Here is a 13,262-nt window from a genome sequence, read left to right as displayed (position 1 = left end):
CCATTGGCTTTTTTGGCTACAGGGGCACACTGCTGGCTCATGGTTAATCTGTCGTCCACCAGGACGCCCAGGTCCCTCTCAGCAGAGCTCCTCTGCATCAGGTCTCCCCCCAGCCTGTACTGGTGCATGCAGTTATTACTATAGCTCTGAGGAGCGCCGTTCCCGTGTTGGCGCTGACTCCTCCCGCCCGCTCACTGTCGCTGTCTCCTCCTGCCGTCGTTCTGCCCGAGCGGAGCCTCCTCCTTTATGGTAGTAGGCGGACGGGCCGCCCTCTATGGTGATGGGCGGAGCGGCGGGGCGCGGCGGGCAGCTGCTGCCCGGCTGCTGTTGGTGCCGGCACCATGTCGCCTCCGAAGGGTGAGCGGGGCTTGTTCCGCGGGGTACCGAGGGTCTGGGGGGGGTGAGGGGGAGGAGGAGGGGACCAACCCCGCCATCGCGGAGGGGCACGGCAGGGCCGCTGCGCTCGGTTACAGCGAGGGTCCGCAAAGTGTTGTATTTTTATAGCGGCGTTTATAGGGAGACACTGTATTTAACGTTAGTTAGAACCAAGAGATGTAAAGATCTTGAAATGCAGAGTCCCGCCGGCGGTGTGAGCGCTGTTCCGGAGGAGCGCACGTGTGTTGTCAGCTGTGCTGCGTGTGGCCGGGCTAATGGTCTGCAGCCCGGGTCAGCCCGTCCTGCAGGCGCTGCTGGGCCGCTCTGATCTACCGTGCCCCTCCGACACCGTTACTGACGTGGGGAGGATCGTATCTGTAAGGAAGCGGCTGATTGAAGCGACTGAGGGAGCGGGAGGCATCAGCTGTACCTCGCGGAAGTGTTAAGCAGGAGGAGGAATGAACCACGTTGGCTGTGGTGGGTTCAGAAGTTCATAGCCTCGCTATGAGAACAAAGCTGCCTATCCCATGGCTCGGCTTATCAGCAAGGGAACATAAACTTACACCAATTAAGCCGTGCTTCTGTAGGATAACCAGAACGTGATGGATAATGCCCCAACAGCTGCTGCAGGAAGGCCATCACCCCATGGTGCCATACAGAGCAGGGATTAATGTGCTCATTGGAGAGGTGGCTCCGTAGTCACACCGCATTTACAAGATCTCTTGTGTTGGAAGTGATGCTTTCACACAGAGAAACCTCATTTGGGGTTGACACTGTTTTTTCTGCTGTTTTCTGACACTAAAAACTGGCATTATCTGGCCACAGGTAATAAGCAGTCCTTGGTAATAAGTAGTCCTTGCATGGCTGAGCTTAGCTGAGCGGACAGAACCTCTTGCTTTCTACAGTGAGTGATTTTGTATGAAGTCCTATGGCCATTCTGAGGAAATACCTCCTGCTAACTTTGGTGGAAGGTAATACGGAAGAGAATGCTGCCATAAGGTTTGTGAGATGCATTTCCTGCTTTGCTAATGCTGGGCAATTCCCTCTCTTTGTTTTTACCAACCTGCAGCTCTGTTGGTACCTGACCCCCATACAGGACATGGAGAGGGTGGGCTGCCATTGAGCATGAGTGTAGCTGAGGGGCAGGAGAGCACAGGAAGACTTAATAGATAAATTATGATTAGTTGTGCTAGAACAAAGGGTTATTTTGGGGTAGGAGAATATCTGGGACATCTAAGGGCCTGAGAAAGGACTTCAAAATTGATCTTAAACTCCATACATGAAGCACTTTGCAGCGTGATATTATCATCCACTGCTGCGATAGTCTTTGGTACAGTCCTACAGCTGTAGGATGCCCCGTTTCCACTCTTGAATTAAAGTGAGGTAACTCTGAAGTGTTGTCTTTGTTTCCTTTCAGAAAATGTCAGCCTGCCGTTCAAGCTGTACTGCCTCACGGTGATGACCCTGGTTGCTGCCACATACACCGTGGCACTGCGGTACACCAGGACGGTGGGGGCAGAGCTCTACTTTTCAACTACCGCCGTGTGCATCACTGAAGTCATCAAGCTGTTCCTCAGCTTGGGCATCTTGGCCAGGTGAGTGTGGGGATGCCAGTGGGCGTGTGGCAAACCAGCCCCTTCTGCTCACCTCGCCTCTCAGTTACCGAGATGCAGCTGTGTCGGGGTGATGGGTGGTCACATTGTAGTCATCTTAGTGTGGGGCAGGGCTTGAGTCCTCTTCAGTTGTAAGTACTTCGTAAGCAGCGTGATATTCAGGTGTGTCCTGTATGCATATTTTCAGTGTTTGTGTGCTTTGGAATAGGTTCAAAATGTCAGCATGGGTTATCTGCAATGATTTGAGTCTGGTAGAACTTTGGTGTAGCCTGGCTGAGCCGTGGAATACTGAGTTATGTAAAATGGTCGTGTTCCTACTCATACATTTTCCCAAGCTGTGTTGCAGAAGGACATCTTGTCTCTCTGTTAATGTAGGGAATCAAAGCTGAAAGACTACAGTGACCAGCGGGCCTTCTGTAATACCAGCTATTCATCCCTGTTGCACCTGAGAGATGAGTTCTGCAACATCACTACGCAATAAATGGAAAAAGTAGTTACTTTATGAACACCGTACCTAGTAATGTCACTATATTCTGTCATCTGGTGTTACACAGAATCACAGAATGACCCGGCTTGGAAGGGACCTCAAGGATCATGTAGTTCCAACCCCCCTGCCTGGCAGGGCCACCAAACACACACATTTACTAGATCAGGTTGCCCAGGGCCCCATCCAACCTGGCCTTGAACACCTCCAAGGACGGGGCATCCACAACCTCCCTGGGCAGCCTGTTCCAGGGCCTAACCACTCGATGTTGACTCATGATATTGAAAGACATCAGGACTAATCTTTTCATGTTTGTCATTTTGTTTTCATGTCTGTATTGTTTTCACATGTATTTTCTAAGCCAGTGAGCCTTAGTTTGGTTTATGTGTGATCATGCTAGTACCCTTCTCAACAGTTGTTCCATTGTTACTATGTTCCTTAGGCCAAGACCCAGAGCTGCATGCAGCACTCAAGGTGTGAACATGCTGTGGTACAATGCAGGGGAATGGAGGTGCTCCCTGGCTTGATGTCAGTTCCTTTCTGAAGGGCCCTTGGATCACAGCTGAGCTGTGGGCTGACGTGCAGGAGAGCTGCTCACATCTGTTTTCTAAGTGCCAATAGCGACTTTCAAGATGGTTGCTCTGTTTTGAGGATGTCATCTCTTAGGATTATTTCTATTTTATTGATAACCGAGTTTTATTTGCCATTTCAAACGGGATTAATTTTACTGACCAAGCTTTTTGAAGGTTAAGGTACCTATTTTGATCTGGTCAGCTGTTATGTTTTTTTTTCCTCCATGGTTAAGAGAGGGAGGTGACGAACAGCAGCACCACCAGTGTCCATCAGGCCTTGCTCACCTCTTCCCGGTGGGAAGTCTTACTTGCTGGCTGGTCTGGACACCATCCTTTGCTGTCCAGATACTTGAGCTGGTTCTCACATAGCAGAAGAGCTGGTGAATTCTGTTTGGTGCAGCGAGAAACCCTTCAGCAGCTGCTGAAAGTTCTCTTTTGGGTACCATGTATAACGTAGTATAGTCAGCAATATCCCGGTCATCTCCCTTTTTAGACCACTTATGAATATGTTGAACAGTTCCAGCCCAGCTTCCTGCAGTGCCTGCCTGATGGCCTCCTCCTGGTTTAGCATTCTACCCAATTTGTCTCCCCCAAGGCAAGGTGCCTTTGTAGTTCAGTAGCCACTTAAATCACCGTGTTCAGTTGGATACATCCCCACTCCCTTTTCTTGTTGAAACAGCCAGCTGTTTCAACTACCGCAGTACACAGGATACTGGAGTGTGACTCTCGCTTTGTTCTGGCTGCAGAGTTTGTTTTCTGACTCGTTCTTATACTACACTATTACCATGTTTACTTTTTGGTTTTCTCCTGTGAAACGTGTTCAATGAATGAATGCCGTAAGATCGTCTTTCAGAGGGGAGGGTTACGATGGTTTAAGCTGTGTAATTATTTATTCAACCGTATTGTTACGGGAAAAGGCTCCTCATATTTATTCCAAGTCCAGCTGGCCACTGGGTAGTAATGTTGTCCATGTTCTTGGGCGGTACATGATTTTGTAGTAATGGAGAAAGAAGAGCTCATATGCAAACAATAGACTTAACTTTGGGGCTTTTTTAACAACTGAGTATTCTTAATGAAGAACTAATTTCTCTTAGAGCCCATTAACTGTTCAGACCTATGTAGAAAACAAAATACGTTTTTAAAGTCAAATACAGATGAATAGAATACTGAATTCAAGCTAGATTGTTTTTCATTTTACTTTGCAACATATATCTTTGGGCATGTTGTTTTGCATTATAAGCTGTACATAGAAAAGGCTTTTCCTCAGGGCTTCTCTCAGCCTCAGGGCTTCTCTGTTCAAGCTGTATTTTTGCTTGGGATTACCCAGACCCAGCTCGCTTTTGGCCTTTTCCAATCAGTGGGAACTTCACCAGACTGCCACAGCCTTTCAAATGCGGTTCTTTACAAATAGATGTCTGGAACAGCAGCACTTCAGTCTGGCTACTTGGGTTGTTACCAGGGGCTTTGAGTTTTCTTATCTCCTGGTGCCAAGCAATATCATATGTTCATTAGAGAATAAATAAACCAACAATTCTGCCCTTAACTCTGGTGACTCAGTGTTTCATGCAGCTCCTTATCTGGTGCAATTAACCATGGTACGATGGCACGTACTCTTCCCATCTTGGTTCTGCAGACTTGAAGTGCTGTCTGTAAATCTTTCTGTCAGTGGTTGTCCCTGTGTCCAGCCATGTCTTGCTGTAGACAGCTTTCTCACATGGTCAGTGTCAGTGAGTCTGTCCAAGCAGAGGTTCCCATTCTGTTAGGAAGGAGCTTTGCAAGAGACCTCGCTTGTACAGCGGGAGTGTACAAAGTCATGCTCACCTCTCTTTGGAAAGTTTACTACCCTGGTGCTGGTTTTTGCAGCTCTCCTGTTGTGGGAGAATGAGAAAAGTATCCCTTGCAGCTACCTGTATAAGAAGTGCTCCAGCCTATTCTCACTTACATAAATCCATACTTTTTTTTATCTTTCCTTTAATGCCAGGAACAGTCAGGTTTGTCAGGAAAGGAGAATACGTAGGAATAAGGTGGCTGATGAAGGAACAAGCGTAAGGAAGATAAGAAAGATGTAGAGCTGTTGGAGCAGGTCCAGGGGGCCACTAAGATGATCAGAGGGCAGGAGCACCTCTCCTATGAAGAAAGGTTGAGGGAGCTGGGCTTGTTCAGCTTGGAGAAAAGAAGGCTCTGGGGAGACCTCATTGCAGCCTTCCAGTACTTGAGGGGAGCTTACGAACAGAAGGGAAATCAGTGTTTTACATGGGCAGGTAATGACAGGACAAGGGGGAGCAGCTTTAGACTAAAAGAGGGGAGATCAAGAGGGCAGTAAGGCACTGGAAAAGCTGCCTGTAGAAGCTGTGGTGCCCCATCCCTGGGGGTGCTTAAGGCCGGGTTGGATGGGGCCCTTGGCAGCCTGAGCTGATGGGGGCAGCCCTGCCCATGGCAGGGGACTGGAATTGGGTGAGCTTTAAGGTCCCTTCCAATCGCAGCCATTCTATGATTCTATGTTTTTGTGAACCTGGAACACAGATTTTACATAGTTGGAGTTTGGAGCAGGTATATGATGAATGTGTGTGGGAAGAAAGAATTTGGAACATGAGTGAAACTGGGGAGTTGGGCTTCTGGGGTGCTGAAGAGAGTGTGAGCTATTTGTTCATATGTGTGTGTAAGGGAGGCAAAAGGAGCATAAATTTAAGAGTGGTACAAGGATTCAAGTTGAAAGGCCTGTGGTATAGTTGAGGTGGAACAGAAGTGATTTTAGATGTTGGGTTGTCCATGGTAAATGGGAGAAGAATGGCAAACAGGAAATGTGGGGCTTGGGAGAGCTGAGAGCTGGAGGCAGTGAGCTGCAGTGACAAGGAAGCAAGAAAAGTCATGCTCTTGTGCAGCTAATAAGGAAGAAGCAGTGATGCAGAGGGCAGCCTTCCAGCAGGCTGAGGAACAAGCTACAGAAAGAGGCAGCCACAAAATGTGACCCTTTCTTCCCTGTTGCCTGCAGGGCAGTAGGGAGCTGCACATCCTGCCCTGCCCTGCCTGATCAGGTTGTGTCCGCGGGTGTGTGCAGCTCTGGCTGCTCTCTCAGCACAGGTGAGGAGAGCAGACTGAGGCTGGCTGAGGGGTGAGAGGTGCTTCACTACAGAGTACAAGGAAGTATAATCCTTTTCTTTTGCTGTACAGTGAGGTCCATTTTAAAGAGGATCTGGAAAACTGCAGACATGTGATGTGACGCATAAATATTAATAGAGCTCCCCAAAAGGGGTTTCAGCCTTCTGTCTCACTGTCCGTATACTTGGATACTTGTTCCACTGCTTGCAGTGGCTGTTGTGCAAGATGTTACACATGGATGCATTTAGCCTGATTTCAAAACGGAGTCTTCACTTTTACTAGTTTTCTTCTTATAGATAACCTTTATGACTGTTTATGAGGGTGGATAGTGATAGGACAAGGGGGAATGGTCTTAAACTGAGTCAGGGGAGGTTTAGGTTGGATATGAAGAGGAAGTTTTTCATGCAGAGGGTGGTGACGCACTGGAACATGTTGCCCAAGGAGGCTGTGAATGCCCCATCCCTGCAGGCATTCAAGGCCAGACTGGATGTGGCTCTGGGCAGCCTGGGCTGGTGGTTGACAACCCTGCACACAGCAGGGGGTTGAACTGCATTATGTTTGTGGTCCTTTGCAATCCAGGCCATTCTATGATAACCTCACAATTTTTGCTCAGTCTTCCTGACAGGTTTCTTGATTTGCTTTGTGTTTTCGGATATTTGCGTAGGATGGCTCCCAGTTACACTCTTATTTCCTTTTGCAGAGAATCGGGAAGTCTGGCGAGGTTAATAACATCTTTAAAAGAAAACGTCTTTGGAAGTCCCAAGGAATTGCTAAAATTAAGCGTTCCATCTTTGGTGTATGCCGTCCAAAACAATATGGCTTTTGTGGCTCTTAGCAACTTGGATGCAGCTGTCTACCAGGTAATGCACGTTGTTATAAGCAGCTGCTGTACAAATCCATTTCTCTTTACAGTGTCATTTGGTGTGCGTGTGGGCTCTCTGTCTGCCCGGCACCCAGAGCTGTGTTCAGCCTTAGAAAGGCTAAACTAAAAGTTGAATGGTGCTGTGCTGCACTCAGAGCACATCGCTGCCGTGCTAACACACTCATTGCTGGAGTCGTTTCCAGTTCACGTATCTGTGGGGAATCAACAAATACGAAATGTCATGTTGTGGTTCCTGTTGTCTTGCATTGGAGGAGCTTACAAAACCACGTGTTGTATGCTGTCTTCCCATCTGTAGGTGACGTACCAGTTAAAGATTCCCTGCACGGCGTTATGTACAGTCCTCATGCTAAACCGCACCCTCAGCAAACTGCAGTGGTTCTCTGTCTTCATGCTGTGTGGTGGTGTTACACTTGTTCAGTGGAAGCCTGCTCAGGCTACCAAAGTGCAGGTAAGAGCTGATTTTTTGCCACTTCATGATGAAGAATAAACTGCTTCTTATGCTTTGTATGACACCTTACAACATCTTGGAATCAAAGCAGTGTCTGTTACATTCCACCCGCCAGTATCCAGTTCTTCCTTCCAGCCACCTCCTCTAGAACATAAACACTAGTTTGATCATTTGCTGCGGACCATTGCAGACAGGCTTGTGGTAATGCTCCAGTCTCGCTTGTTGGAAAGGCAAGAGATTGCTAAAATAAGTGTAAGTTACCATCATCATAATCTGTGTAATGGCAGCACTCCATCAGAGGAACATCTGAGCAATGCTGTTTGCAGTACTTAGCATTGTAATTGTTGGAGCAGAGAGCTTGGAATCAAAGCCCTCATGGAGTTAGGAATGAAAACTCCAGTGCCTTTTGGGTGTGGGTATGTCATTTAACACGCCCTGCAGTGACATTGACCTAATCTCTTCAAGGAAGAAACAAGCGTCTTCTGTTTTGTAGGTCTTAGCTGATCATCAGCATTAGTGGGAAGGGCAGTGTGTGCTGTTGTAAAGTCCGGGTACAGCCAAGTAACCGAGCACTGCCAGGGTTGAGGAAGTACACCTGGGAAATGAAATTCCACTGTTAAGGTCCCTTCCAACCCCTACAATCCTGTGATTCTGTGAAATGCATCTTGTATTGTAATCAAACACAAGCAGTTTTGCTGTATTTAATGAAGTAGCTCTGGAATGGATTATTGTAGATTACTGAAATGTTCCATCCTTTTTAACATCATGGTTGATGTTGCAGGTGGAGCAGAATCCATGGCTGGGGTTTGGAGCCATAACTATTGCTGTACTATGTTCAGGATTTGCAGGTAAAGTATTATTTCCACATGCAGTTCTTATAACGAAGACTGGATAATTCATGATACTTAAACCAGAATGTTCTCTGTTATGTATATTCTACATCAATAGGACATTATGTGTTGACAGAACACATAGGAATGGCACAAAGCCATACCAGGAGATGGGTCAGAATAGGCAGTAGGAAAAATTCCTTTGCTGTTATGGTGACCAGACACTGGAACAGGCTTCCTAGCAAGGTGCTTCCTGCCCCATGGCTGTCAGTGCTCTAGAAGCTTTTGGATAATGCCCTTGATAATGTGCTTTAGCTTTCACTTGGCTCTGAAGTGGCCAACTGTTCTACTGTACTTTATCTTTGCTGGTTTTAAGATAAAAAAAGAACTTTATTCCTTCTGCCTGCAATTACCTTGCAGTATTTGCATTACTTAGAAGCCAGTCTCGTGACACGATTATTCCAGTTGCAGAAATAAATGGCTAGGAGCACGTGCTATTAGTTTTATGTGATGCAACTTAGAAGGCTGGTTTGAAAGCAGAAGATCCCTTCAAATGCTTAGAATGATATGAAGGGGAACTCTAAAGTGACTCAGTCAGTACAACTCATCAGTGTTATAAGCTTGGTTTTACAGCAAACGGCTCTGCTATGGTGATCATAGAGGGGAGGGCTTGATTCTTGTTTGGTGTCTTTTCACTGAAATGGAAATTTTGAATTAGAAATAGTAACTAAGACTTGGTAGAGTTCAAACAACTCAATCTGGGAGATGCAAAGTTTATAGATTTCCACAGGTGCTCCCAAGCCAGGAGACAGCATTCACAGTGAAGCATTCAAAGCCTTCTAACACTCTCTGGCTTTCTCCAATGAGGAAGGCGGACAGCTGTGCCTCTCCACATTCAGACCTTTTGAAGGGCTGGAGCGGGCTGCTCTGGGGGATTTAGAGACACATACGGCTTTTTTCTCCAGCAAAAGGCTTGCAGTTGGGTGTTCTCCTCACTGACAGCTGTAGCTTTGAGGCAGCAAGAAAGACAGAGGATTTCATCCATGCAGCTCCTTCTGCCCTTGGGGCTTTACTTGCTTAAAACACAAGTTCTATTCAGATTCCTTCCCTCCTCTTCCTTCCCCCACCCGTAATATGATTAAGTCATTTTGGCATCAAACCTTCACTTTCTGGACTTAACGTGCTGAATGTTTTATTCCAGCAAAGCCCCAAAAGTTATGGTTTTGTCCCTCAGAGATGAAGAAAAGTTGCTTCAAACTGTTGATCCTGCGACAGTTTCCAAGCATTCAAGGACCCCACAATGCTAGTAACAGCGTTTTAGATACATACACATACAAATACATGTCAGCCCCAATGACACAAAACATTGCTGAATAATAGTTTTCCTAGGCCACGCTCATTCTTTCCTACGTCTCAGCGACTGTAGTGATCTGACACCGGCTTACTTTCTCTTTTCTTAGTTTATAAAATGTACAAAATATGGTTCATGCTGAGCCAAATTTCTGGTAAGTTAATTATATGTGGTTATGCTCTGTAGGTGTTCTCAGCAGGCAGAAAACTCAAGGTAGGCTATTCTGGGTTATTTTAAGTGCTACCACCATTAACAAGACTAGGTTTTTTTGTTTATTTTGTTCCTTAAACTCAGGGCGAAAATCATACAGGGTATTTAAGTGGTTGCTTTTCTTAAACACCTGAAATGTATCTGGTTTAGGTTATGTATTAACCATACAGCCTCACTGCACCCTATTAAATTCCAAATTGTATTTTCCATGAGTTAAAGAGTAGCAAGATTTTATTTGGAGCCAACTCGGTCATTTCAGGAGGGAGTGTGACTGCCCAGGGCATCTCACCTATAAGTCTGCTCTTTGTGCTTTGTTGCTTCCATGTATTTTTTTGTATCACATAATGGAGGAATAAACCATCCTATGCCATGCCCAAATCCACATATACTGTCCTAAGGATATAACACCAGGTGCCAAAGTGAAATGCAACTGAGCTCATCAACAATTGAAGCAACTGTAAAGAGAAACAGTATCTAGTTTTGATGTTACATATACCTTTAAATGATCCTGCCCTGGAAAATGTGTGTCATCAGGGCGTGCTGCTGGGACTTCTGCATTGGGAACTTACGTGAATTGAAAAGGTCTGTAAGAGATGATTCCAGTGGTCTTATCTGGCTCTGAAACACTCAACTGTGAATCACTGAGGTTGATGCTTCATTGATCTTATGGAATTATTGATTTACTTCTTTATTTTTCTAGGAGTTTATTTTGAGAAGGTACTGAAGAGCTCAGATACTTCCTTGTGGGTGAGGAATATTCAGATGTACTTATCAGGGATCGTGGTGACTTTGGTTGGTGTGTACATGTCGGATGGAGCCCAGGTTCTGGAGAAGGGGTTTTTCTATGGCTATACCTTCTTCGTCTGGCTTGTCATCTGTAAGTACCTGGTGCCTGCAGGGGCCTGTTACACTGCTTTGTTGTTGTATTTTAACTTATGGTTTATCTGGTTGTATGAACCTACAAATTCAGTCCGACCCACTGTTTCTTACTATATTTTGAGGGATTTTTTAAAAATAATTTCCAAGAAAATTGTGTTTTCTTGTTCAATCGAAAATAGTGCTGAAAGAGCAGTTTAAATTAAGTGAGTGGTAAGCAGAGCATCTTTAGTTGAGTCACATCTGACCTAGAAGCCATTGTAGGTGTGCCATTTTGCTCCATGTTAACTTACCAGTTAGGATGATGTAGACCAAGCATGGACCAGAATAAAATGAATCTCTTTAAGAGTAAACAACAGCACCTCTAATAGAAATGTATTGTCTGCTTTCCAGTTCTGGCCAGTGTGGGGGGCCTCTACACTTCAGTTGTTGTGAAGTACACAGATAACATAATGAAAGGCTTTTCTGCAGCAGCAGCCATCGTTCTTTCTACTGCAGCCTCAGTCATCCTCTTTGGTCTCCAGATAAGTAAGTGTCTTTTTGCCATTTGATTTGACTGCATGTGCCCATTGCCTTGTTAGCAGACTGTACACAGTTCACACGAAAGCCATCATTCTTATGCATTTAACTCCTTTGAATTTTCCTGCTTTAACTTGGTCTTCTCCAGAACTGCTGTCTGCGTTGTGTTGCATAAGGTAACTGATAATCTTGCATTTGTGGTTTGCTCTTTCTGAGGCAGCCCGTAACTTCACAGGGAAAGGTTTATTCCCGTTTAAACACCTTGCTGCTTTAGCCAGCTCTGTTCATGAATCACTTTCTGATGCAGTTTAGTTTGCACACTGATAAATCTATTTATCTGATGGAGCTGCTGATAAGAAACTATCATTCCTTGCTGGTTTTATTGCAGCCAGTCTCAATTCCTTAGCTATTTATTTCAGCACAGGCGTTACCATATCCTGTTAAGTTACATGTGCTACTGCATCAGCTTCTACCTTCCCCTTCTCTATGCCCAGTGGTGTGTGAGAGCACATCAAACAGTGCCTGAGGTTGTGACTTAGGTGGTAAGTATCTGTGTGAGAGGAAGCAGCAGTATTCATCCTGATTAGTTCTGTGTAACTTTCAGACTCTCATTCAGACATCGTAGTTTACAGAGCTCAGTCTTCTGTAATTTTCTTCTTACACAGAGGTGTTTACTTCAACTCTTTTGTCTCTTTGCAGCTGTTACCTTTACCATGGGTGCTCTCCTGGTGTGCATTTCTATTTACCTCTATGGATTACCTCGACAAGACACCACCAAAATCCAGCCCTCAGAGCCTAAAAGTTCAAAAGAGAGACCTGATGTTGTGTGATCCGGCCTTGAAAGCGGACGGATGAGGGAAAACACAAAAGGACTTTCAAAAACAGAAAAACTGAACTTTTTAACTTAGCCTTAAGGTAGTTTTGAACTGCTGTAAGGGGGATAGGATTAAAAGCAGAAGTTCTTTCTTTTTCACACGTGAAGTTGGTGCTGAGGCTTTATTACTGCTGGGAGCTGGATGGGTGTTTTATTGAAAGCGTTCTTCATTTGCGTCGGACAATGAAGAGTTCCATTTACAAGGAAGGTAGAATGAAGGAACTGAACACTCAATTGTATATAATGTATATAATGGAGGAAAATTGGTTCTTACGGTGTATTTGATGAACTTTCTTTACCCTGTGAGGGGAAAAAATGCCCTAGAGCTTCAAAAAAACCTATTAAAAAGAGCAATTACTGCCAGCATTTTTTCTTAAACCATTTGGCAGCTGCAGTGTGATTAGTCACAGAAGTTTTTCTTCTAGGTAATAGGTATGATATGAACAAAGTACTTCTCTGGTGTTCTTAGGATGATTTGTAATGCCTTTTTCTTTTATGCAGTCAAGTATGAGGTGTCAGACTAGAAGATTATCTGTGCACTTTTTCTCTAAACTCCTTTTGCATAACAAAGTGGTGCTTGAAAACAGTAGTGCATGTTATGCTTTGATTTAATTCCATCCCTCCCTGATGCCCTGAGTCCATCCACAACCTAACCATAGTACCCTAACTCACAGCCCTCCAATAAACTGAGCATCACATCCAAACAGCTCTTAAACACATCCAGGGACGGCGACTCAGCCACCTCCCTGGGGAGCCTATTCCAGTGTTTAACTACCTTTTCTGTAAAGTAATTTTTCCTGATATCCAACCTAAACTTACCCTGGTGCAACTTTAGGCCATAATCCTATGTGTTTATAGCAAAGCTATCTCTGCCCTAATCAGTCCTGGCTGGTGAAGCGGGAATGCAATACAACGTGAAAAACGTCTTACAGGATTCATTGGGCCCTGGTGCTGCTGCACCCCTCCTGCCACGAGGCTTAAGCACACAATGGCAACTGCAGAAGGGGAGAACTTCCATTGCTTAGGGCAGTGCAGTGTAATGCCACTTCCTCTACTGAAAGGATGCATTATATTTACAAAGGTAAATACAGAACAGTTGTCTTTTATGGGAACTACCACACTGTAGTG

The 13,262-nt window shown here is 45.3% G+C and overlaps 1 protein-coding gene across 1 annotated transcript; it reads left to right on the top strand.

The window, feature by feature from the left end:
• The first annotated feature begins 237 nt into the window (after positions 1-237).
• On the top strand, positions 238-12,723 carry SLC35A1 (solute carrier family 35 member A1). The gene is made up of 8 exons (XM_015858898.1): positions 238-357; positions 1,793-1,970; positions 6,844-7,003; positions 7,322-7,474; positions 8,256-8,322; positions 10,566-10,742; positions 11,135-11,269; positions 11,960-12,723. The coding sequence occupies exons 1-8, from the start codon at positions 342-344 to the stop codon at positions 12,088-12,090; spliced, it is 1,017 nt and encodes a 338-aa protein (XP_015714384.1). The 5' UTR covers positions 238-341; the 3' UTR covers positions 12,091-12,723.
• Positions 12,724-13,262: the final 539 nt, after the last annotated feature.

This window comes from Coturnix japonica, chromosome 3 (assembly GCF_001577835.2).
Source record: "Coturnix japonica isolate 7356 chromosome 3, Coturnix japonica 2.1, whole genome shotgun sequence".
Taxonomy (NCBI): domain Eukaryota; kingdom Metazoa; phylum Chordata; class Aves; order Galliformes; family Phasianidae; genus Coturnix; species Coturnix japonica.
This window is presented reverse-complemented; position numbering and strand designations above follow the sequence as displayed.